This window comes from Leptinotarsa decemlineata, unplaced genomic scaffold, assembly GCF_025532065.1.
Source record: "Leptinotarsa decemlineata unplaced genomic scaffold, Ldec_3_MD MMD2_tig00078422_RagTag_RagTag, whole genome shotgun sequence".
In the NCBI taxonomy this organism is placed as follows: Eukaryota; Metazoa; Arthropoda; class Insecta; order Coleoptera; family Chrysomelidae; genus Leptinotarsa; species Leptinotarsa decemlineata.
Genome location: NW_027412747.1, coordinates 17,996,936 through 18,024,509, shown reverse-complemented (window position 1 = coordinate 18,024,509; position 27,574 = coordinate 17,996,936). Strand labels below are relative to the sequence as shown.

The following is a 27,574-nucleotide window of genomic DNA, read 5'->3' as shown; positions in this document are numbered from 1 at the left end:
GAACATTTGTACAATATTCAAAGTGAAGCGGAACTGTTGATCATAGACGTTCTGAAGTGAATTATTTGAAATACAAACTGAGTAGAGAAAAGTAGCTTCTGTATAATTCAGTGTTCAAATAGAAGTATTTGTTTGAAAAGAATTTTTTTTCTTTCGTGTAATTCAATGTTTATATGAAAGTAGCTGTTTCAGGAGGACTTTCTTTCAGTTTTTGTCTGAAAATTACTTTTTTGCATGATCTACACATCCATGTATAGAGTTACTAATTTTCAAATTGATTACTTCCTTCCTTTCTTTGGAAGATTCCCTCATTCTTTTTTGTTTCGAGATGGAGTAGTAAAAAGCCAAAAACTTTCTTTTCCAAAAATTAATCACTCCTAAAAATATAACCCCTTCAATTCAAAAAAGTCCTCTTTGCTGGGATCAAATCAAATAGGTGAATGAATGTCATTACGATGTCATCGATGACATAAGCAGATCAAGCTTATTCCGTGACATTAAAAATCGTAATTCATGATTGAAGTGTGTGTATTTTCTATAATGTTATCCAATTTGGTACTGAAGAGCCTTAAGGCAAGTGTCTTAGGGCGAAACATCGATGTATACCAGTGAGGATGACAGTGTTCAATGTAAGTGCAATTTGTTACTATTCATTCAAAGTAGAACTCATATAACGAATATTTGAAATACAAACTGAGTAGAGAAAATTATCTTCTATATAATTCAGTGGTCATATAGAAGTATTTGTTTCGAAAGAATCTTTTTTCTTTCGTGTAATTCAATGTTTATATGAAAGTAGCTGTTTCAGGAGGACTTTATTTCAGTTTTTGTCTGAAAGTTACTATTTTGCATGATCTACACATCTATGTAGAGTTACTTATTTTCAAATTGATTACGTTCTTCCTTTCTTTGGAAGATTCCCTCATCCTTTTTTTGTATCAAGATGGAGTAGTAGAAAGCCAAAAACTTTCTTTCCCGATAGTCACTACCTACTGAATACAAATATAATCAAATAAATACAAACAACATAAATATAAAAATTGAAGATGAACGTATAGAAATAGTAACATCAGTGAAATATTAGGGATTTCAACTTGATAATTGCTTATCATTCGACGACCACTTCAAGTATATTGAAAAAAAGATTGCAAAAAAATTATATTTTTTCTCAAGAATCGCCAATAGCTTAACAACAAAAATTATGGTATATAAATCAATAATCCAACTACATTTTGACTACTGTGCATCTTTTTTATTCTCTTTCAATTTGAACAAAGTGCAACAAATACAAAAACTACAAAATCAGGGCAATGGCTCTCAGTATCCTAAAGATTATTCTTTTGTTCCATGGTTTTCATTTATAAAATATTGAATAAAATGACCCCACCATAATTGCTATCATTTATAACTTTCAATAAGGATATTCATCACCATTCTACTGGGCATAACAGTCACATTCATATAAATAGAACAAATACAAGAAATAATGAAGAAAAGAGAATCGAAATTTTCTATGTTTTTTACCACTTTTATGTGTAACTAATATTACTGCAATTTATAAGGATATTTTCAAACTTATATAACTTATATAATGTATAAGTTTGAATACGTACTTATAGGACGAAACTGCAGTAACGTTAGTTAAAATAAAAGTGGTAAAAACATATAAAGTTTCAATTCTCTTTTCTTCATTATGATTTCCTACCAGGTAGTAACGCTACATCCATCAATTTATCAATACAAGAAGTAGTATGAGCAGTTTATTTTTCGAAAGTTTTGTCCAATTCAATGATTTACCTGTTTCAATCAAATCTTCTCTATGATTAAAGATTTTCAAGACCGAACTGTTAAAATATATTCCTGATGGAAATTGACAAATTCCTTTTTGTTCATTTCAAATTATGTATGTATATGAAGTTGCATTATTTATATAAATGTTGTTGATTATATTATATTTTAAGTTAGTAACCTGTATATTAGGGAATCCTAATTCAATAAATGAATTCAAAGTTTTAAATTCATGTATGCTGATTTCAACATAGTAACACAGATCTTCATATTTCAAATAAAAAATCAATTTTTCCTACAAAGCTCCAAGTAGATTGAGCGTAAAAAATTATTGAAGAAGACTGTAGAAGACTTTTCCACACACAAAAATAAAATCTGACTCTTTGTCAGCTCTCTAAGCAACACCAATTTCTACTGAATGTATCCATCGATTAATTTCGTTTTTGACCCCTCTGCAACTGTCGTCGGCACGCCTCTGATACTGATATAGACACTCTAAAAATTGAAAGATTAAAATTTCTCCAATGCTTCTTGTTTTTACTCTCAGTTGAATCCGTGAGTGTCAAATGATTCACTTCAATGCGTGAAGAAGTGAATCTGAGAAGCGTTTTCGAAAACTGAAGAAATTTCTTCAAGTTTACGCGTATGGTGACCGGTATAGTGAAGAATTGCTCGAGTGCATCCTCGAAGACGATAAGTGAAAACATAGACCACGCTCTACTTGCCGCTCAAAAATGGAAATTAATTATTTTATACAATTAGTTGCGTGTTTTGTTCTTATAGTGTTTGTGAGGTGTTCCGTGAATGATATTGAAGGTAAGGACTTTTGAAATTGTCGAAAGGTCTTAGTAACAATAACAATAATAATAATGATAATGATAGCCTTCATTACCAACAGTTAAAAACCATTTACAGGGTTAACTAAGTATGTTGAAAAAGTAATATACTTATATTCTTATAACTACAAAGTTATAATTTGAGAAAATGAATAACAAAATTATAATAAAATACAATAAAATAAAACTATACCAGAAAATTAAAACTTCTCCATGAAATATTGAGATGCAGTGTTAAAGATATATTCTAGGGAATCAAAACTGATATGTCATACAAATAAGATATCAAGTTGAAATTATTGCAAATGCTAAAGATACGTGACTTGAGGTACAAATGGTTCTGGCCAGTCGGCTGTGAACAGTTTTCGTACCTACTTCTAGTTCTAAAATGAGGCACACAGAAATTTATAAGAGATAACACCTCCATAGCATCCACATTGTTGTGCAGTAACTTATACAGAAAAATTATTCCAGCAAGTTTTCTGCGTAATTCAAGACATTAAAATGAACAGTTCAAAAATAACTTTTCAAAGCGCTCAAAGGGGTGAACTCGTTTCCTCCTTTTCATAAAAGAGGATGTATGCATCCCACTCACAAGCGATTTAGGTGAAATTGGTGACACTCGGAATCATTGTTTTCGTGCCACGTGCTAGTATAAGGATGTCTGCAGAATGCTGTATAATGTCCGCTGTAGAAAGACCCACTGTGATTCGAAAGTGCATATAGATTATAGCGACAAGGAGTCACATTATCTGCTGCATAATTGTTCATATATAATCCATCTAGAGATAATTCGATGGCAACATTTAACTTACCTCTGAATCTTTCTGTTAGAGAAAATATGTTGAAATGAATGACTAGAATACAGGGAAACTTATGGATCTATAGAGACTTTGTGCATTTTCTTCTTCCCTTGCAACTTGAACACGTCGGTTTTTCATGTCCATCCAAAGTTACCTCTCTTGTGAAGAAATCCAAGCACTGTGATAAACTCAATTGGCCAGTTCTTTGTGGTATGGAGAGTGACAAATCCCAGAAAGGATCGAAGGTTAAAGATAAGTGTCCGCAATGTGTGCACTTAATCGTGGATATTAATTGACTAATGAAATTATCTACAGTCTTAGAGTTATATGTACTCAAATAAATCAGCCATGACTCTTGTGCTTTTCCGCTGTCGCTCAATTTTTCGTTAATCTCCGTTAAGGTCGGTTTAGGTTTCTCAATAATTCTATTAACGTCATCATGTAAACCTTCTAAAAGATAACTTTCAATATTGAATGTTATGGTAGGAGATTCATATGGAATACCTCTATCAGGATAGATACCATAAGATTTGGAGTAAATAAACTGAGGAATGAAAATGATCACTATGATCACTATTATACAAAAGAAAAATGATCATTAGCTAAAATGTTTTAATTATGAAGCATCTTCCGAATAGTTTCACGCAGCTTTACATCGTTACTCACATCAATTTTTTTTCAATTCCTCTTTATTTATTAGTTTGAATATGGTTGACATTTTGAATATATTTCTGATCGATCGTTGGGGGTTATGATTCCATTATCTTGAAGGTATTGAAATTTGAGGAAAGTTAATGAATGAAGAATTGGAAATGGTAGCATCAAAATGTTAGTCTCTTATTTGTAGAGAAAACTGATTATTTTAAACTGAAATGAAAATGAATTGATGGATTGAATTGAACGAATTTTATAAATAATTACGACCATGTCAATAATTAATGAATATATCATAATGTAACATGTTTTATATGGACGATCTCAAAGTTTTTTGCCTTTGGAGGATGGTGGAATCAGTCCTTGAGGATGGTGGAATAGTATACGCTGTTATCCGTATGGAATTTAGAATACAGGAATGTGCAACTGGCTGTTTCAAGAAAGGACGATGCAGGAATCACGATGAAGCTGTGAAGCTTCTAGATGGAGGTGTACCACACAGGAGAAATGCACAGATTGGGCCAAATTGGACACATTCAAAGGGAAACTCCTTGTTTTAAACTAGATAGATGGAAACTGATGACTGTGTCGGAGAGTTAAATTTCATGACAAACTCAATAGTGAAACCGCATATCGATATCTATCATCATCGTTTCTGAGTTTCATCCTGTCAAAAATTACTTGTTTCTATGAAAACATTTTAAGAGCATTTTTTACGTAGAATATAACCGTGTGAAAAACTCATTATTTTCGAATGAGATCAATAGTTACTGATGGAAAACTATTTTTTTCAGTGAGACACCCTGTGTATTCTTGCATATTTCAATAGAGTTTAAAATTTCCTTTTCAAAAATGTAGCACTTGATGTTTTTCTAGAGTCATCTTTGAAATACAGAGCTTTTGGGTTTTTTCATGTAGACTTCGAAATGCACACTTTGATCAAGTAGGCTCAGGTAGGCTTCTACGTGAAAAAGTGCTTCGTGAATGTTTTCATAGAAACAATAAATTTTCGACAGGAAAGGAGTTACAGCAACTTTTCAGAAGAGCACATTTTCGAAAACATGCTGGAAGTAATTTTGAATAGGGATGGAAGTAACCAGGTTCAATGAATTGAACCTGGTTATTTCATTGAAACTGGTTACCTAAATTCATTAAAATGGACATAAATATGGCTTGGCATATGTGGCTGGAATTGCAAAGACCGCTTCTCAAAATCTTGGAAAACTGTTCAAAACCAGAAAACTGTACACACCTCAGCAACTTTTGATGCTTTATAAAGCTCAGATCAGACCTTCTTTGGAGTATTGTTCTCCTGTATGGAGCTCCGCCACCAAACATACCCTGAAGCTGCTGGATTCCATCCAGATAGCCTGAAACATCGGGAAAAGGTTGCAGATTTGCCTCCCTTCTATAGATACTTTCACGGGAAGTGTTCAAGTGACTAAGCACATTTGATTCCACTACGAGCAGTACACATCAGAAATACGCGACGGACTGTACTGCTCATCGTTTTAAAGTTCAACTCAGTAAACCTCATACTCATTGACAACAAAGAATCCACCCTGGGTATATTCATAGATATCGAGGGAGCGTTTGATAAAACAACCTTTCCAACAATTACCCAGCAACTACACTCCAGGAATGTACCCCTGGTAGTAGAAGAATGGATACTCCAGATGCTCTCTAGTAGAGCAATGAGTATTAATGTAGAAGACACAACAGTGAAAGGACTGGTCTTGAGGTGATATTCACAGGGAGGGGTCTTATCACCCCTTCTCTGGAACATAGTTCTGGACACCCTAATTAATCACCTTAACAAAAATGGATTCTAAACAATTGCATACGCAGATGACAAAGTTATCTTGCATACCGGCAAATTTGTAAACACACTGTGCGATAGAACGCAGAATGGGCTCAAATTAATAGAAACATGGTGTAAGGAACACTCACTGTCAATCAATCCCAAGAAGACTGAGATGGTCCTTTTCACCAGGAAAAGGAGTTTAACGAGCTTAAAACCTCCCGAAATCTTCAAAAGCAAACTAAACTTGGTACCTTGGTAGTACCTTGGTACTATCCTCGACAAGAAGCTAACATGGAACTCTCATCTACAGAGTTGAGCAAAAAGAGCATACGTGGCTTATGAGCAATGTCGAAGGACAGTGGGACGCGCATGTGGTCTTTCACCCCGTGTGGTCACCTGGATCTACACTGCAATAATAAGACCTATGTTAACGTATGGAGCCATTGCATGGGGACCGAAAGTTCTACAAGCAACGGCCATCCAAAAATTATATCAAATACAGCGACTGGCTTGTTTGAACATCACAGGAGCCATGAGAACAACACCAACCGCGGTAATGGAATTAATCACTGGTCTGACCCCTCTGGATCTGTACGTTGAGGAGATTGCGTTAATGGCCATGGTACGATTGTGCACGGCTGATGTGAACCTCGAAGTAGGAGTGGGTCAATTGAGGCTGGGCCTATGGCGGGAAGCGCTTACTGCGCAACCTCTGCTGCAGGCAACAAGTGATGCAATTGAACCCAAGTTTGTGTTTAATAAACCTTACAAAATACAAATTAAGCAGAACACAGAGTCAAATGCTACAAATGCAATACGGATTTATACAGACGGCTCAAAAACCACAGAAGGCTCAGGATGTGGAGTGTACTCCAGGTCACTAAGCTTAAAGTGGGGAATGGGAAGACATAACAGCGTGGTCCAAACAGAACTGGCTGGTATCTCAATCGCCACAAAAGAAATAACCAAGAAAGGAATTTCTGGCAAAAACATAACAATCTGCACTGATAGCAGACAAGCACCTATTAGCCTTGAACAGACAGCGTGTTACCTCAGGGCTAGTACTAGAGTGCCACCAAGATTTAGCCTCGGTAGATAATAACATCATCCTGAGGTGGGTTGAAGGGTACGACAGGAGTAAAGATGCCGACTCTTTTGCCAAGGAAGCGGCTGAACTGGGAATTTCAGGACCCAGTGGCACCCACGGCCTGATGACTTCGACAATTGCGAAACTAGTCGAATGTTACACCCATTCTCAATCCTTAAAGAGATGGAATGGAATCAAAGGATGCAATCTTGCCAGGATCACCTTAGGCGACCCTGGGAAGCTAGCGCCGAAGAAATATCTGTCAATGACCAGGAAAAATCTACGCCTTACAGTAGGATTTCTGACTGGCCACTGTCAACTAAGGAAACACCTCCATAATATAGGGCTAGTGGACACACCTCTATGCAGGATGTGTGAACAGAATGATGAGACTGTCAGGCATGTCCTATGCGAGTGCCCGGAGTTATCGTCAATAAGAGAGTCGGCGAGTCTTGCCCTATACCTGCCGATATAAACGAGATGTCTCCTAGCGACCTGTCCATCTTCCTGGAAAGGACAGGATGGACGATGACCTAGGAGGACAACTCCTCGGGAGGATGTATAATGGGTCACATGTGGCCTAAGTGCGTGGGCTTATACCCACCCTCACTACTCTACAGACACAGATACAAAAACCTCATACTCCGCTGTTTAAGAACTCTTTCATCTGGAGAACTGCTTGGAATGAACTTCCTGAGAACGTTTTTCCAAATGGATCTAATCTCTAGCGATTCAAATCTGATGTGAATCACTTCTTTTGCTCAGGCACCGCTCTAAGAGCACCTCAAGGATTTCCCTGTGGTGCTTGTGTGTTGTTTTTGAAAAAAAGGTAGATTGCCCTTCGGTCATTGAAGAATCCAAGAGTGATGTTGAAGACGGCAAAGGAAAACCTAGACAAGGATCAATAACGTCATTGAACAATCTGGAGGGTATCGAAACGAGACCACATCAGAAAATGTGTAGATAGGAAACAATTGGAATAGAATAAGGGATAAAAAAGAATAGAAGTAAACAATTTTATCAGCAGAGCAAAAATTGGCCCAGGAAGATTATACTCACTGGACAATGTACATTTAGAGTACACAAGAACAATATACATTCCATAATATTATATATTGAAGAGATTAAGATTTGAAAATGAAAATGAATATTGAAAAAATTCTCAGCTAAAAGATATGTAGAAAAGGGACAGAGATAGCTCGTCGAGTTTCGTGGGAATGTGGGGCACGAAATCATAGAAGGTAAGTACGTAAGTAATTTGAGGATAACCCTTATTATTTTTCTGATTGATTCGGCCGTTACTAGATGAAGATCCATAGTAATTTCACAAACTACACCTAAACGATTTGATCTCCACAAACTTTATTGATATATTTTTTCAATAAAGTTTGTGGAGATCAAATCGTTTAGGTGTAGTTTGTGAAACCCTTATTATGTCCAGAACAATATGATGAAGAACCTATATAAATCACTACACGTAACAAGTTTCTGGAAAAAATGGACCTGTTGAGCGATTCCCAAGTAGAAGCAGGAAAATCAGCGAATGTTTTGTTTTTGAATGCACAACTGGATATTCTGGAAGGTTGCCTAGACCATAACATATATCCGGTATGGTCTAGCTAGATACTCCAATCGTTGACTTGGGTCGATAACCACTTTTAATTAGGGCATGTGGGCATCATCACTCACGAAAAAAGTATTTTCCTTCTGCAGCTCACTCCCAAAATGAGGGTTACAGGTTCTTCCACTCCAAAAGAATTTTTGAGTAGGATTCTCAAATTATAAACTACTCCTTCCTCTTCTAAAATTGTTTCACATGGTATTTTTTGATATTTTCGAGGTAGAGATTTTGAACTCCTTTTTAGTGTGATACACATATTATTGGAATTTTTCATCTGTAACAACTGGCGCCAGTTCATTATTTCGAAATTAAAGTATATTAATGACTGTTATCGATATGAAGAGGTTGCTAATGATTCATAAATGAATAGTAATATACATTCATTACCTGAAGATATATATTCCTTTCACCCTTTGATGCTAAGTGATCGATGTTCATTATTTTTTCAGATACCGAGAAAAATTTATATGACAAGAAGCTTCTATACTATCCGCAGAAGACGAGATTCTTCGATGATATTGGATGTAAGTATTTCTTTTCAAAATCTAAAATAATGCGGTGTTTCTCAATCATCTTTTCTTCATACATAAGAAGATAAAGAAACGAACTGTGAAAAGTTACTTGAATTGTTTGACTTATGAATAAATGTCTTTTCGAAAAGACCAAAAACCAAAAAAGAGTTCGAAAGTATTCAAAATGATACAAATTAATGATGCTTTCTGTTTACAGTTCGACATATAGTTTTGTTTGTGACGCTTGAATTTTTTTGAATCTTCAATTGTTCCGAAAAAATTGATAACCAGTCCTTCATTGAACCGTAAATTTTTGAATATATTTGCAAAATGAAGATATAGTTAGGAAGTATGAATTTGAAGTAATCTGCATATCATTCAGATTATTGATTTCATTAATTTATAGGTCAGACATCTTTCAATAAATTTCTAGGTTCTCAAACGCGTATTGAAAAAATTATTATACATTTTTAAACTATTCTGAATTCCAGTAGAAAGTTTGAAACATTTATGATCTGAAACCGATTTGCGAGCCTGAAAATCATTTCATATCATCAAAATATTTTCATGTGATTTACTTCGTTAAAATAACATAGAAAAAGTTCCTGAACGAAAGGAATTTCTTTCAACATTTTATATCGCGATTTCAACACGAATCATTCAGGAGTTAACGATTTATTTATAATAACATGGTTATCTACACGAATGATCGTGGGTTGAGGATCTGTGAAGAAACATCTGTGATAATTCGTTCACGAATTTATTGAAAATAATGATGATTTTCTTGCCCGAAACATTATCTCTTCGATAGGAAGATTTTACAGATTGTCTCTGGTCCGGATTCCTGGCCATACTGGCCTGGAAGAAAGACTGCTTTGCAAAGGAGGGTGCTGCAAGCAGCTTCATCGGACCAGAATCTGTCATTGCCATCGCTTTAGGATTTGCCAAACAAATATTGAACACCTGGATACCAAGAAGATGCATAGACTTCTGACAGAATGTTCCAGGATTGGCTCACTCCAAGGCGTTTATCTACCCTTTGAAGCTTGATACCAAAAAGTTGTTGGACTACAGTAGGGATGAACTACGATGTCTAACAGGCCTTCTTACAGGACACTGTCATTTGAATCATCATATGCATAGACTCGGACTGTCGGAAGACAGTGTGTGTCGCCTCTGTTTGGAAAATGATGAAACAGCAGAGCACATACTTTGTGCCTGCCCCACCGGGGACCAAATCAGGTTTTTCTTACCATCTGACCTAAAAGACCACTCACCATACAAACTAATCGGCTTCGTTAAGAAGCTGTGTTGATTTGATCGAGCGTGAATAGGTGTGATCCACAATAAACCCTTGCGGGTTGCGGTGGAGGCTTGAATAGACCCAGTCACTATGGACCTGAGCTAACCTAGCTGAACCATTTTACCTTACGCTTTTGGGGTTAGCAGATGAATGAAATAGTAGTTTGGTCAAATACTTCAACTTTCGTAACGGCCAATCTGACTGAAATCTTTCAAAGTATTTGAAATAAATCACTCATGAGTGAAAATATCTCAATAGCCTCTATTCTCACTGAATAATGTTTAAGATTGGAAATGGAAAAAATGAATGATGACAACTTTTGGTTCAAAGCCTATCGTGGGTAAAATAGTATTTTACTCGAAAATATCATCCTTCAGAAATTTAAAACTACTACTACTACTAGGTATCATGTTTTTTCCAACATCAGTTAACTTGGTACATAGAATGGTAACAACCAACTCACACTTACTATGATTGTTAGTCCAACAACAGACCTGTCATCAATGCTGACAGTTTTATTCCTGATTTAAACAGGATGTAAACTGGATTGGAATTTTATACATCGTTCAACCTGTCCTATAAAAAACGGTTTACTTTCATGTGAAGACAGACAAAACTCTCAGGTTTTATGTTCAATGACTGAAGGTTGTCTCTGCTTCAGCACTTCCTATGAACGTATGCTTTTCAAGTGTTCAAGAAGGATATGACCTCATAACAGAAATAACAAACCAGATGTATTTAACTATATTTTCTACATATATGTTCACTATTTTAGGAAAGTTAGGTTCAGTCTGAATCAGAAAAAAAATAGTTGGCTGATTTTTGGAAACTTTCAAAATGTGAACACAAAGTAGCTTCAAGTTTTTGAAACTCTTTTTTCACACTTGGGCTGTCTTTTTCGCTATATTCAAGGTTTAGCAACTAAATAGCAACTAAATATTCTGTAAAAATCAAAGGGAAAGTATATAATTTATTGAGTCACCTTGCTACCTTGATATCACGATAGTATTATTTGCGATTTCTAAGGATAGGCACGAGCAACAAAATCGTTATTTTGGTAAATAATTAGCAACTAATTAGCTACAAATTGATATATATTTTTTGCAATTCTGCTGGATTCGCCTTGCTTGCCTGATAGGGCTATATTCATGGTTATTCATGATTGAGACTCAATTGGATGTTCAAACTTCATTAGTAGTTTTCGAATTTTACTTTCTTGAATGAACAAATTTCAATTTGGCATTATTCAGAAATGTGAAAGAATATCTGAAATTGATTTTCGATTTCGAAAAATTGGGAACACAAAATCAACGAACCAATTTCGCAAATGAAGAGATAGTATGTTACGAAAAAAATTGCAGGAGTTGAACAAAACCAACAATGGTGTGTATTGTAATGATAATACGAGGTGACATACTTTGAACAATGAAATAACGTTAAGAATATTAGATGAAACTATTTCCGGAAAAACGACGAAGACTTAAAAGAGCAGTTTATACCAACCGAGAAATTACGGTATTAGGTAATAGTTTGCGGATGTGTCGTGGTTCCTATCGACCTATTGTTTATTGAAACTCTTCCTCTATTGGTAATCGAATAAGATAGATTGGTTGAGATAGAGACTTTGAATCAGTATGTTTTTTTCATTCGTAGAATAGCAATATGCAATATATTATGAAAAAGTCACCCTTCTTTTGGATATTTCATTACCCCACAGTCAATGTTATTTCACCTAGAATAAAATTTAAGAGTTATCTTCCTATCAGAATGATAATTCAGTTGTTTTTAATTATAAAAGTACTTCTTATTATACTTTTATATATTTGGCACGGCAAATATTTCCAAAATTAGTTTCACTTCCACAACAGGTAACAGGTATAGTTGAACTGAAATCATTTTTTAAATTTGAGAACCAACAGCAACAGATATATATGTAGTTAGATTGTTTTCAAATATATACAGTTCGAAAATAAAGGTCCCCCCTTTCCACTTTCAAACATGACAATATACCAGGTGTCCCACATTTTATGTGACAGGCAATATCTGGTTTGTTGAAGGAGATACACAAAAATGTTTCATACAAAAGTTTTAGGAGTTCATGAGAGCTATATTTTGATATAATTTTTAAATATACAGGATGTTTGGTGTAGGTGCTACAGATCAAAATTCCATTTTTTAAAATAGAACGCCCTGTATATCATTACATATTCAGATGCTACGTTAAATTCTGATATCATTTCATGTTTGGTTTTTGAAATTCGGTTACGGAGCTGTTGAGTTATTGCTTAAAATGTAAAGTCTTGAGAACGACTATTATTTTTAAAAATATCTCATACAGTTATTCTCTCTGCATCAGATCACATGAAAATTAGTCCAAATTTTGGGTGTTCGAAGTAATGGTTTCAATTTTGAGTTGTGGAATTCAGTCAGGAATCATTTTGAATATGAAACAATTGCGAAATTGAAAGAGGTGTATTCGAAAACAAATCTTTAATTAATAACAATGTAAATAATATAATTTGATGAATCATTTCATAAGAATGGTAGGTACCTAGAAATAAGTCATAAAAATTGTTCAAAGTGATGCCCATTAGATATTATACAGGCTTCGAAACGTCGAATCACTTCTCTCGTACAAGTCGCTCTTATAATATCAGGCGTAATATCACTGCACGCTAGTCGAATTTTCATTTTCAGATCATCCACATTCAAAGGGGGAGTAGTGAAAACAATATCTTTTAAAGAACCCCATAGGAAAAAATCAAGCGGTGATAAATCTGGGGAACGAGCCGGCCACCGAATTGAACCCTTATTACCAATCCATCTATTTGGGTACGTTCTATCCAGATATTCAGTAACAACCTGTGAATTGTGAGGAGGAGCACCATCTTGTTGCCACCAAATTCCTTGTCGTTCTGCTATGGGAATATCTTCCAACAACTGGATCAAATCATTTTCTAGAAAATGTAAATATCGCAATCCATTGAGATTTTCATTGAAAAAGTAAAGTCCTATGATGCGGCCATTGAACAATCCACACCATACATTAATACCCCAAGTAGTTTGAAAATTACTTTCGCGGACCCAGTGGGGATTTTCTTGAGACCAATAGGGACTGTTATGTCGATTCACAACTCCATTATTGTGGAATCGCGATTCATCGCTCCACAACATTTTACTGAATATGTTAGGACTTTCATGTAATATTACCTAAATATAAGCAATGAATTCAAGTCGTCGTTCAAAGTCCGTGGGTTTCAAACCTTGTACCAACTGAATTTTGAATGGGTGGTATTTATTTTCTTTCAGAATTCTCTGTACATTAGATTTACTCACACCGACATCTTCTGCAAGAGTACGGATAGAAACATGTGGATGAATAATAATATAAGCCAACACATTGATCTCAGTTCTTCAGATCTCAGATCTTCAGTTCTAACAGATCTCGTATGATGACGATGCTTTATAGTAGAAGGAAATGACCCAGTTCGCAATATTTCTACAACTCTCGAAAAAGTCATTCGTGACGGAATGGGTCTGTCTGGAAAACATTCTTGGTATAGACGTTGTGCTTGACGGCAGTTTTTCTGACATTCCCCAAAAATTAATAACATATCAATGCAATCACTTGGACTAAACGCGAAAGGCATAAGTACTGGAGTTTTCGCACAAAGAACACAGTTACTGTTTTGCAAAGAATCACTGAATCGAACTGACAAGTAGATACAATTCAACAACATTTGTTACTATGGTATCAACAAGCATAAGCTACTTGATGAAATTGTGCAATATAAAGCAATTCACCCTCAAGTTAGTCACATTCTCAAGAATTTCAATATCATATTCAACTGATATCGATATCGTATCGTAGAGGTGAGAATAATGGTTTGTATTCAGTAGTAGTCTAGTTCACTTTAATGAAAGATATAGACTGGATTCGTGTACGAGTAAAGTTTTTTTTGAAACTTTATATTTAAGGAAAAGTGCAATAACTCAACAACGCCGTAACCGAATTTCAAAAACCAAACATGAAATGATATCAGAATTTAACGTAGCATCTGAATATGTAATGATATACAGGGCGTTCTATTTCAAAAAATGGAATTTTGGTCTGTAGCACCTACACCAAACACCCTGTATATTTAAAAATTATATCAAAATATAGCTCTCATGAACTCCTAAAACTTTTGTATGAAACATTTTTGTGTATCTCCTTCAACAAACCAGATATTGCCTGTCACATAAAATGTGGGACACCCGGTATAAATATAGAGCAAAAATATTGTCTGATGAAATCCTATTTTGGAGTTTTTGTTGAGAAAGACAATAGTTGTCTCTAACTTTCTTTAATGTGTTTTCATTTGGTTAGTCCTCATTTTCGTTTGTACCTATGTTGTCTGACACATATATTTTAAACGTTTTTTTGACATGAATGACTAATGTTTGGTTAGTGCACCTGTTTGTTTCTCTTTTACATAATATATTATATGAATTTTATAAATGTTATTGGCATATACTGTTCACTTATTAAATTATTTTATTATAGAGCCCTGATGATGGATTTAATAAAGTCCGAAACGTTGGCATAAAACCAAATTGTTTATCTAGGAACATTTTTGATCCCTTTCCCAACCAATAGAAAAAACTGCATTTGAAAAGGTGTTGTATTCGTTTCAAGATTCAAGACAAATAAACGATGAATACTTTGGTTAGTTTCCGTGCTTCCGTGTCTTCTTTAGCAATAGTCTCCAAACGTTTCAACTGTAACTACAGTAGTCATCTTCAGTGGCGTGGTCGAAGTACTATTTTTGACGTATCAACTGTTTGTTTGAAGGTGGTTGACCATATTTCATGGTGCATTTAATTAGTTTGGACTTCCATTGTCTCATATGATATAACATTCGTGAAGAATCGAGCTTACTCTACGAGCTCTAATTAGAAATGCTGATCCATTTGAGACAAAAAATCACCAACTATTGTTCTTCTTTCAGAGGTCTACAAAAAGTACGTGATGGCATATGTCTATCTGTTGTAATAGCTTACCCATTTCAATGTTAGGAGTTCTGTATCTGTAGAGTAGGGAGGATGAATGTAAGCCCACAGCACTTAGGCCACATGTGACCTATTGTACATCCTCCCGAGGAGTTGTCCTCCTAGGTCATCGTCCATCCTGTCCTTTCTAGGAAGGTGGACAGGTCACTGGGATACATCTCCTTTATATCAGCAGATATATGCCAAGACTCGCCGTACACACATTCTCTTGTTGACGTTAACTCCGGACACTCGCATAGGACATGCCTGACAGTTTCATCTTCCAGTTCACAATCCTGCATAGAGGTGTGTCCACTAGCCTCATATTATGGAGGTGTTTCCTTAGTTGACAGTGGCCAGTCAGAAATCCTACTGTTAAGCATAGATTTTTCCTGGTCATCGCCAGATATTTCTTTGGGGCCAGCTTCCTAGGGTCGCCCAAGGTGATCCTGGCAAGATTGCATCCTTTGATTTTATCCCATCTCTTTAGGGATTGAGCATTGGTGTAACGTTTGGCTATTTCCGCAATTGTTAGAGTCATCAGGCCGGAGGTGCCACTGTGTCCTAAAATTCTTAGTCCAGCCGATTTCTTGGCTGAAGAGTTTTCAATGCGATTACCTTTACTCCTACCCTGCCCTTCAACACACCCCAGGATAATGTTAATATCCACTGAGGCTTTGGCTAAATCATGGTGACTCTCTAGTACTAGCCCTGATGTTGCCACGTTGTATGTTCAAAGCTGATAGGGCTTGTCTGCTGTCAGTACAGATTGTTATAATTTTGCCAGGAATTTCTCTCCTGGTTTTTTCTTTTCTGGCGATTGAGATACCAGCCAGTTCTGTTTGGACCAAGCTGGTAATTTTTCCCATTCCTCATTTAATCCTTAGGCTTAGTGATCTGAAGTATACTCCAGATCCTGAGCCTTCTTTGGTTTCCAAGCCGTCTGAATATATGCGTATTGCATTTGCAGCATCTGACCCTGGGTTCTGTTCCATTTGTATTATGTAGGGTTTATTAAACACAAACCTGGCTTCAATTGAATCACTGCTTACCTGCAGCAGAGCTTGCGCAGTAAGCGCTTCTCGCCAATTGACCCAGCCGTGCGCAATCGTACTATGGCCATTAACGCAACTTCCTTAACGTACCGGTCCAGAGGGGTCAGACTCGTAATTAATTCCATTGCCGCGGTTGGTGTTGTTCTCTTGGCTCCTGTGATGTTCAAACAAGCCAGTCACTGTATTAGATATGTTTTCTAGATGGCAGTTGCTTGTAGAACTTTCGGTCCCCATGCAATGGCTCCGTACGTTAACATAGGTCTTATTATTGCAGTATAGATCAAGGTGACCAGGTGTTAGGAGTCATCACTTACTTGAAGCTATCACGCGAGAAAATGAATTCGAATGGCCTGATGAGCCGATAATATATGCGTGATGAAGAAAGGTAGCAATGATAGCTAGGATAATAATATAAACTTTGAATTGAAACGGACCAACGGATCATGCTTTATATTCCCCTACCAATAGTTAGGCTTCGAATGATTCAGTATTCAGAAATATTCTGGATTGTTTCACAATCACCTGGAACATTCTGGGAACGGTGTGGTCTGGAGTATTGTGGAATGTTGGGATGGAGTGTTATTACAACCTATCACTCTTTTGATTTTTTCATAAAAAACTGGGATGGTCCGGGATGTTCGCACAAGTTTCGACTTTTGAGGGTTTTGGGTTTGTGGGTTGCGACAGCTGGTTAACGGAAAAAATAGATTTTAAAACAGATTTTAAAACAGAATTTATCAAAACAGATGTAGCCAGTGACTCATAGAGAAGATGACAGAGTACAGTTTGGTACTTCACATCAGTGCATGCTGATCAGAAAATGTGAATTGAATTGAATTCTTTTTTGGTGATCCCAAAACGAAACGTTCTAGTTTCTACTGTTTTTTGGGATCATAAATCATAAATTATTCAAGTTGAATGTTTATCAATAAACGACAGAATATTTCTACACCCATCGTTTTCTAATATTTCACTACTGTGAGTAATCACAGATAAGAATGGACGGAGGAACATCTATAAACACAATAGATCTAATGAGCTTTCCTTTGCGAAATTCGAAGCGGATATCGATCGGACTAGGCAAAGATTGGGAAATGAGGATGATCGCAATGACAATGGTTGTGCGCGTTTCGGTGCACGATTTCAATGTTAACTGGCGCGTACGTAGATCGGGTAAAAGTGAAAGAGGCGAAGAATTGAACGAACGAAACACCAGCTTTCACTACTCGCAAAGGAGTCAAATATGCTTGGTAAAACTGGTGCAACATTTTATGAAACAATTTCATATTTTGCAATTCGTCTTTGCGAATTTCTCTATTTGGTATACACACAAAAAATATTGTTTGTCCAATCACATATATCAATTGATATATCAATGTTATACAAACTATATTCAGTATCTCGTAATAAAAGATACACTCCAAACAGTTATAATCTTATTTCATAGTGTCCACTGAATAAACTTATCCGTTTCCTTGAAATGATGTTATCCAAAAGTTCAAGATGTCCAAGTGAACGTTTATATGAAGAACCCGGTCTAGGTACTAGACGTCAGACAACTGAATTGAAAAAATGGCAATATCAGACAATATGAAAATAAAAATAATCTGGTCAAACTCACCCATAACTATACAAGGCGTCACATTGGACAACGACGTTATTATTATGCGGGTACGAAATTGTACATTAGCCTACCTCTAGACATTTTGGAAAGTCGATATATTTACTCATTCAAAAAGAAATTGGAAAACCTTATGAAAAATACCTTTACACAATCAATACACATTTGAAGAAATAAAAAAAATATATACATAAAAATGGTTTTTACGGATAGCTTTATTAAAAATGTTTACTAATGTATATTATGAACAAGTGTGTATGTATCTATGTATATAAACCCTTTTGTATGGATAATATATTTTAACTATTATTTGTATCAATTTATATCAAGCACATTTATATTATTATGGCAAAATCTCATATCTCAGAATAACGTAATTACTGAGAACAAAACCAAAAGTTTTGATAAAAAAATAAAAATGTCCCAATCGATAATACTGATAATACGAACAGTGTGACATTCCGTGTTATAGTATATCTATGTTTGTGAACAAATGTCAGTGTGTTTGTATAGATAATACATTTTTTATTTGTAAATTATATTAATAAATGTTAACAGTGAGTATCTAGAAAATTTATATTATAATGATTAAAACTCTTTTTTTAGAATCAAGCTACTGCTATATTCATTTCATTCCTTGGTATACCTACTATGTGAACCACTAACAAGAGTCAACTCCAGTGGAGTACCCCTGTGCTTATTTGCAACTTGTAGTCAATTATTATAACCTCTAAATTATGTCTATCTGCAAATGAACGCCATTCTATATCTTCTATTCTTCACTAATTTGAGGCCGATAACTCGATCATTACGGTGTCTGATACCGTAACGTTTTGCCTTTGGAATCAGTGAATCAGTTTCGACTTTTCACTAATTTGTACAAGTTATGTACCCTATATTCTAACTGGAATCATGACATTGACAATTGAAAAAATACACTATATAAGAAACAAAATAGCAATATTTCTCAGTATAAATGTTAATAATTTTTTTACTAAAATAAGATGCCACAATAAATCATTATACTATAAATATGGCTGATATCAAATTCAACAAGTTATTAAAAATTAATCAATATCATAAGTATTGTGAGCAGCTTCATGAAGAGTTATCAGATATGAAATTTTTCCTGGGTTTTTTGCCCAAAATAAACTAGTTCGCAGCAAAAAATTATTTTCCGAACAACTACAGAGATACATCGTCATAAATGCGAACTGGATTTATTGTTATTTTGTAGTTAGTACCTGAATTAAACGATTGAAGGGTAATAAACAAAACTAATTTATTAATAACAAAACACACAACATGTAGAAATCATAGTAAATGTTCAATATGTCTACCTTCAGACATTACGCATGCGTCTAGACGTCGGCGCATTGAGCCACGTATTCGCTCAAATATTCCTGTAGTCTCTCTGATTACCTAGCACGCATCGATGACGCGATTTCTTAAGTCCTCTACATCGCGAACAGTAGTACGATAAATCAAATGCTGTAAATGGCCTCAAATAGATAAATAAAGAGGATTGAGATCCGGGGATTGAGCGGGCCAGTTCTGTGGTCCTCCTCGAACTATCCACTGATTTGCATGTTTCAGTTAAATGCTGACGTGCCCCATCATGCATAAAAAACATATCCCTTCTGACGCCCAAAGGAACTTCCTCCAGCAGTACTGGATGCACTTCTCTTAAAAATTGAACGTATGCCTCACCATTCAATCGGGGAGGTAGAAAATGAGGCCCAATTAATTAAATCACCCCCACTAACTCTGAGCCACACGTTAAGAGAAAATTGTTCTTGATGGTTAGTTTCGACAATAGCGTGAGGGTTTTCATCAGCCCATATGTGGTAATTATGAAAATTAATAATCTTGTCCCGAGAAAAACTACATTCGTCTGAGAATTCTATCGTCTTCAGAAAGTCACAATTTCTTCTAATCATTTCCAGCATCCAATTGCAAAATTCAAGACCGTTCGGAAAGTCTCGCGGTAACAGTGCATGTACTCGTTGCAGATGGTAAGGGTATAAGAGTTGTTCCTTTAAAATTCGAAATATCGTCATATGATCAACATTTAGCTGGAAAGCAATCTTTCTAGTACTGGTAGTAGGTTGTTCTTCAATCAAATTGCTTCCTCAAGCCGTGGTGTTCGTACTTCTTGATGGCGACCACAATCCTGCGTTCTTTTGTCGAATGAACCATATTCTCGTAATCGTTGATGAAGTCGAGCAAATATTCTATGTGAAGGATGCTGCCGTTGAGGACATTTCAGCATATCTTCTAGAAGCTTCCAACCCAATCTCTTGCGACAGACCGTAAACGTAATGCATATCAGTTATTTCCTCATTTGTGTATGCCATTTTAATAACAAGTGAATTATTAAAGTACCAAATTAGGAACACAACAACAATTCAATTTCGAAAATTCACAAACTGACAGCGTCATACCAATTCAATTGTCACTATCGCTAATAGCGACCTACTAGATAGATTAGTTTGCTGCGAACTGGTTTATTTTGGGCAAAAAACCCAAGAGACATTTTTTGTTTAGAATGAAACAGGCTATCGGAAAATAATAAGACAAAAAGTCACATTGGAAATAAATTTTAGGGGTTACGTTTTCCACCCCTTACAACCATGGGGTAAACCAAATAAATTTCTGGCTGAGTGTCTTTTTGGTAGTATAAAACTTCAGATTGATTTCAATATTGTAACTTTTTTAGTGCTTGTGAAAAAAAATGTTATTCAAATTTTATGTGCCCCCTTTAAGGGATCGTTTTTTAACAAGAGATGCTTCAATGAAATTCCTTTATATGAAAGATCTTATCTTTTTTTCGATGAGGAATCACCTCCTCAAATGGTTTACAATTATTTAGTTACACCCTGTATAACGCTGTGTAGCGAGTTTGTTTTAAGTATGTGCTTTTTGATTATCAGTGGTAGAGTGTCTCTGAAAATAATTCAATGATCACTTATAGACAAAGATAATATTGCCGAATTATTTTTTGAATGTTTCTGATTGAAAATCAGAGTCTGCTATTCAACTAAAATGTTATATAAGTCAGAAATTTCATTCGAAACATTATTTTCCTAGACCGAATGTAAATCATCCATCACACACAGATATATTTCTGAAGTGGTAACACCAGAACTACCAATTTCCGTAAATTAGAGCGAAAATTTATTGACACTAATTTACATAATACAGGTAGTTACATGAGCAAGTTATATCCTCTACTGACTGTTCCAGGAATGTGGGTTTGTGGGTGGACGCATAATTACACTTCTCTGAACATCACCAACCATATAACACATTTTTTAATACATTCAAACTAGGTATTCTGCATACAGAATGGTTCAGCAAGACCACGGAGAAAGCGACATTAAGGCTCGAGGAAAAAATCTGTTTGAAATATGTTTTTCCGTTAGTCAGCTGTCGCTGCCATACGAACGAAAACTCTCAGAAGTTGAGAAAATTGTGCGAGCTGAGGACTTACGAGGTCTTACCTTTTAACGTGTGATTCCTAACACGGAAACTATTGGTAATTCTCTTCAGGAAAGGATTATATTTTTAAAAAGTGATTAGTTCTTGGAAAACAACATTTTGAAACTCAATTGCTTTTTTCTCCTTCGTAAGTTTTCCACTTTTTGGTATCAAGATAGAGTGGTAAAAAGTCAAGACGCCTTTTTTCGTAATTCGAATATTGGTTGTAGCATCCGTCTATTGTGTGAAATCTATTTTTCGTTTTTTTGGGCCTGGTCTGCAAGTTTTTATGCCTGACGTTTCGTCTATTACTGCGGTAAATATTATCAAAGGCTATGTGGTAACGGTCGCAGTGCTTCAGTGTGCGATTACTCTAACCACCAGCCACAACAGAAGAGTGGGGTAATTTCGTTGGTTGAGAGAACAGCACGACGTATTTGTGAACTTGAGAGTCTTCCTGAGGATTTCAATCACACAAAGAAGGCCTTTGAAGGGAATGGGTACAGCAAAGGAAAATATGAGCGGGACATATGACCCAGGAGAGAGAACCACAGCTATGTTGGTCAAGGGAAAAACTTTTCTTCCCTATGGTAATAATGTCACGGACAAACACTGCGAGACAAAATCTAAAGTCAGCTAAGAAACCCAGAGATCCTTTAGTGACACCCGTTGTGTAGTGAAATCTTTGTAGCTGCGGATCGGTCTACATTGGAACCACGAAAAGAAGTATAGTTACACGTCTCACTGAATACAAGTCGAACAAACCGACAAACCGACAAATCAACTGCAGCTGAACATGCTCTTGACAAAGAGGACACTCACATTATTCCATTCGAAGATACAGTTATATTCGATAAAACTCAAAATTACTATCCAAGATTATATAGAGAAGCAATAGAAACACAGGGGTAATTTCAATAGAGAAAAAAAGGAAATGAACATCAATGAAATCTGGCTTCCTGTACTCAGAGGTTCACTGACAAGGTCAGGTAATCCAATTAAGAGAAACCAAGCTACGCCCACTGAAAATAATATAAAACCAGAGTCAAATACAAGCATCATAGTCAATGCTTTTGGAACAACGGGAGGACCACGTCGGGCACTGCCAGTACCGTTCCTACATAATGTGTTCCGCAGTAGTAGACGAAACGTCAGGCTCAAAAGCAGCAAACTATAACCAAAAAACCCGAAAAACAGCTTTCAAACAGTTAAGAGCGTGAAAGTTTACATTTTCTGATCTATCTATTGTCATATTATTACACTGGGATGAAAAAGACAACTCTTCATCGTGATAAGCTTGAATTATCATTCAGCAACTGGTTTGGCAAGTTTTATACGTTTTTCGAAAAACAGGTTGATATCTAATTGGATATAACTACTTTTAGCGGGTGATTATCTATTACTTTTATTTATATGAAAAAATTTTTTCGTTAAAATGATTCTTGTGTAATTTCACATAAAAGATGTTACTAAAATGTAAATTATGAAGAGTTGATGGAGAATACTTGAAAAATAGATTGAGTGTGCCTCCGCGGTTATGTAAATTTACACAACTCATCAAAAATTATGAGAAATATTGTTCTCTCACAGATAATTTTTTACATGATTTCTTATGAAAATACTCTAGTTCATGAGCGAAAATTTTCATATTCGATATTATGATGTATTACTACACTCTTTGAATATAAGACTTTCTGAAAATAAATCGAACCAGAGAAATAACTACAAGATTCATAAAATTTTTCCAATTCTGAAGACGAGGCCTATTTTACCTGCAAAACGTTGAGATGAGTATCTATTTTATTTCTCAACCTTTTTTTATAGGCAAAACTATCAAATGAATTTTCCATTGCGGAAAACACTCTGAAAAATCTACCTTTTTGCAACTGAATGAATTTTATAATTCAAATTTTTAAAGTTTTCATATTGCGAAAGCCGAAAAAACCCAAAAGAAGACGATAAAAGGTCTATTATAATGAAAAAATATTCAAGATGTTCAATTAACATAATATTCATATTGCTCTTAGAAGAATCACAAGTTTTTTCGATCACTGCTTCGAAATTTGAATATATTTATGCAAATACTTCACTTTTGGGGACGTTTTTTTTTCATTTTCTCACCGTTACTGGATGGAATTCAGATGGAACTTTTGGATGACAATAAAATTTGAAGAACACAGAACGTTAATTGAATCACTGTTACCTTAAACAGTTTACACTATAGATATGATTACTGCTAACATATCACTTGGTTATGAGAAGTTTTGTTGAAATCGAAATATTTTGAATCTGTCCCAGAAAAATGATTTTATGATTTTCATCCACTGAGAATACCGCGATGACAGAACAATGGAATAATAATAATAATAATAGCGTTTATTGCCCAACAGTTTCTCATTTACAGAGCAATACTAACATATTTGAAGGAATAATACTGTTTGATATAAAAAACATAAATGACTTATAGGTACGCAAGAGAGTTATTTTTAATTTCACAAATACTGCAACAAAAATATTGATATTAGTAGAGAGCTTGTTCGCATTACGACACATCAGATTGATTGGTGATTTCAACATTAAGTTAGTTTGTGTCCTTTTGCATAAAAAAGTATTGATGTGCCTAGAAGATATTTTTGGAACTAATATATCAATTTCTGATAATAGTACAGGACAATCCAATTTGCCATTCAATAGCTTATATAGAAATGAAACATATGCCTGATTTATTCTTTTTTCTCTATGGCTACAAAGTCAAATCTGCATAGCAGATCAGGGTAATCACAGTTTCTTGGAGGATAGGTCCATGTCATTCTGAAAGTAGGAAATTTTAAAAACTTCTTTTGGACTCTATCAATTATTGCTGATGTGTATTGTGAATGCGGGCAGTTTCTTCACTTTTACATGAAGTTGGAAATTTTTCCACAATCTACAATCCACTAAATCCACAATATTTTACAGTAACCGATTGCAAAAATACTAATATTCACATATTATTCCCAAATAATTGTAATATACTGTAATTTCCAAATAGAATCACAAATAATCCATAATTATAACAATTATTGCCAATGATTATTCAAATTCTGTTATTTTATTGTTGTTGATATTCTTCCTGATTAGAGAACTCGTAATTTTAATGTGAATTTACGTTCATTTCTACAAGATACTAAACTGAATAGACTTGCATAATTTTCAACCGCCCTCGTATAAGATTGTAGAGAACTGCTCAATTTTTTTAAGGAATGTCATCACAACAAAGTGGTTCAGGTACCTCCATTCATAACCCCCGAAAAATTAATTTGCAAAAATGTCGAAAACGGTTTCTCCCCATAAACGACGTAGAACTTTCACTTGTCGTAATTGCCTCTTCTTCACGTAAACAAAGCAGGCCGTTAACGTGTCTTCAGTTAACCGTGGGACTTCCTATACTTAGGAAAGTCACTTTGTTAGTGCTCTAGATGCACTCATTCGTTCATTCTTCGTTGTGAATTTTGACGGCTGGGAAACGGTCGTGAATGAAATCCCGCTGAACTTCCGGAGAAAAATGACCCAAAATTCGGAATGTGCAAACTGGAAAACATCGATGCTGAGGTGATTATTTTTGAATGTCTCGCGGGATCAAGTAGTGCAGTGTTTCGAACATGTCGGCCATCTTCAGGAATAGTATCGTGAAGAGTGTGGTTGTAGTAGTGATTCTGATGATATTCGAAGTGAGGACGATTCCGAATGAGAAACAGGCGCAGGAACTGTTGCTTCTGGACGATTTGGGAAGAAGAGGAGGAGTATCGACGAGTAATCATGAAACGCTTATGGAAATGCTGGGAAGGAGTACGTTTTCAGTTGTATTCTCTTTACAGTGATCAATGAAAGTGACATATGATTTGATTTTGTTCAATCTCGAAGTACATACGGAAAACCGTATTTTGAAAATTTTCAAATGTTAGAAAAAATCTGGCTGAAATATTTCTAGGATGGTGGTTCATCCGGTTATATCGGAAAAGCAAGACAACTTACTTATTTTGATTAGCGACTTCGATGTCGCCAACATTCCAATTTTTTTACTAACAGACTCACATGAAATTTTCGAACGACTTTCTTTTTTGAAATTGTAATCAAAATCGATTTTTATTAATATAAAATTGTAAATATATCACACATTTTCTTATTCGAATTGAATACTCACCATTACTGAATTGGAGATAATATAAACTGAGAATTCAGATAATTTCTCAAGCATTTGTTTCGAAAAACCATCATAGTCATATGAGAGTATCAACTAAACTTCAAATGTTCAGGAAAATCTATGGGATACACTAGTAATTAACAGTTCAAAAAAGTGTAAAAATTTGCACGTGTATTTACAATTTCCAAAAAATTAAAAAATAACAATGTAAAGTAAGGCGATATGCGTCCTTTTCAACGAGGTACGAGTATCCAAAACACACAAATACATAAAGGTTTCTCCATGAGACAATTTGACAATTATTTCAGGGCTTTGAGAAATCACATTTTTGTCGAAAAGTCTGAAAATGAGATGTAGCCTTATACTGAATCATAAAAAATTCAAAAGCTACTTCCGCTAAAAAAGAGGTTTCCAGATCTTTAAAACATTTCGTAGTTCAGTCATCTTAGTAACTTCACTTCGGAATTTGAGATACACAGCTATAAACTCGCATGAACTTGTATTTTAACATCCTAAAAGTTGTCTTGAAACCTATATACTGAGGGTATATGGGACTATTAATATCTGAGGTCAAGCGCCACAAAAATCGATTTTTTGCACATTTTTTGCAAATATCTCGTATCCTGTGGGTTTTTAGCTATTTGTATTCATTATCAATTTCGTAGAGAGTATCACATTTCATAAATTTTTCATTCGTTGAATCGTTTTCGACATAAAGGGCGGATAATTATTTAATGTCAACCGGTTGAGTCTCTCAAACGATGAGTAGCCACAGTCTATCACGTATTTCTGATATGTACCGCTCTTGGTGTAATCAAATGTGCCAAGTCACTTGAACACTTCCCGTCAAAGGAAAGGGATAAATCTCCAACCATTCTTCGATGTTCCAGGCTATCAAGGTTGCACGCGTCTCTAATCAGGCAGATGGCTCTTTTCTGGATGGAATACAGCTCTTTCAGGGTATGTTTGGGGGCAGAGCTCCATAGAAGGTCTTATCTGAGCTTTAAAAAGCATTAAAAGTTGCAGAGGTGTGTACAGTTTTCTTGTTCGAAACAGTGTTCCATACTTTTGAGAAGCAGCCTTTGCAATTCCAGCGACATGATTGTGCCAATTGTGCCATTTTAGCCCCCAAAAAACCTATCGAAGCAGAAAGCGAAATTGTCTGACCTGACATTATGATATCCAGTTCGGAGACATTCATCTTCTTGGAAAAATTCGATGCCTGGATTTTTGTGGCATTCAATTCAACCTGGTTATTTTCATGTCAATTGGAAATCATCTTCGGATCTTCATAAGGATATGCATCCTCCTGCTGCCTGTGAAGATGTGCCTTCCTAGCCGATGTCCTGGAATCCAACTGGAATGCTGTCGTCAGCAAAACAGTATATTGGATTCTTGTTTTTTTCCAATAAGTCGTTGATGAACAATAAAAAGAGGGTTGGAGACAATATGGATCCCTGGAAAACACCAGCGTTGATGGTGAAAGTATTCGAGATATATCCATTGATGGCCACTTGCAGGGGACGTTTTCTCAGGAAGCTGGAGCGCCATACACAAAAATGATCCGACAAGCCATAGCATCGAAGTTTGGCCAGCAAACCCTCATGCCACACACGGTTAAAGGCCTTTGAAATATCAAGCGCAACAGCTCTTGATTCTCCATGTTTCTCGATTGCGTTATTCCAAATATGGGTGACATACGATAAAATCTCGCCTGTTGATCTTTGTTTCCGAAAGCCATATTGATGATCTTTCAAAATGTTGCAGCCTTCCAAATATATGAGGATAGGATGGTT

General features: G+C 35.4%; 1 protein-coding gene across 4 annotated transcripts in view; it reads left to right on the top strand.

Annotated features, from left to right (window-relative positions):
- Positions 1–2,338: 2,338 nt before the first annotated feature.
- LOC111512795 (serine proteinase stubble) overlaps positions 2,339–27,574 on the top strand; it is a 58,286-nt gene continuing 33,050 nt past the window's right edge. The window contains exons 1-2 of one of the 4 annotated variants that reach the window (XM_074186102.1): positions 2,339–2,604; positions 9,043–9,117. In XM_074186102.1, coding sequence (XP_074042203.1) covers positions 2,523–2,604; positions 9,043–9,117 — 157 coding nt within the window. In that variant the 5' untranslated portion in view covers positions 2,339–2,522. Of the gene's footprint in view, positions 2,605–9,042; positions 9,118–24,986; positions 25,424–27,574 lie in introns of those variants that run through there. The other 3 variants (XM_074186099.1, XM_074186100.1, XM_074186103.1) reach the window with 3 other exon arrangements.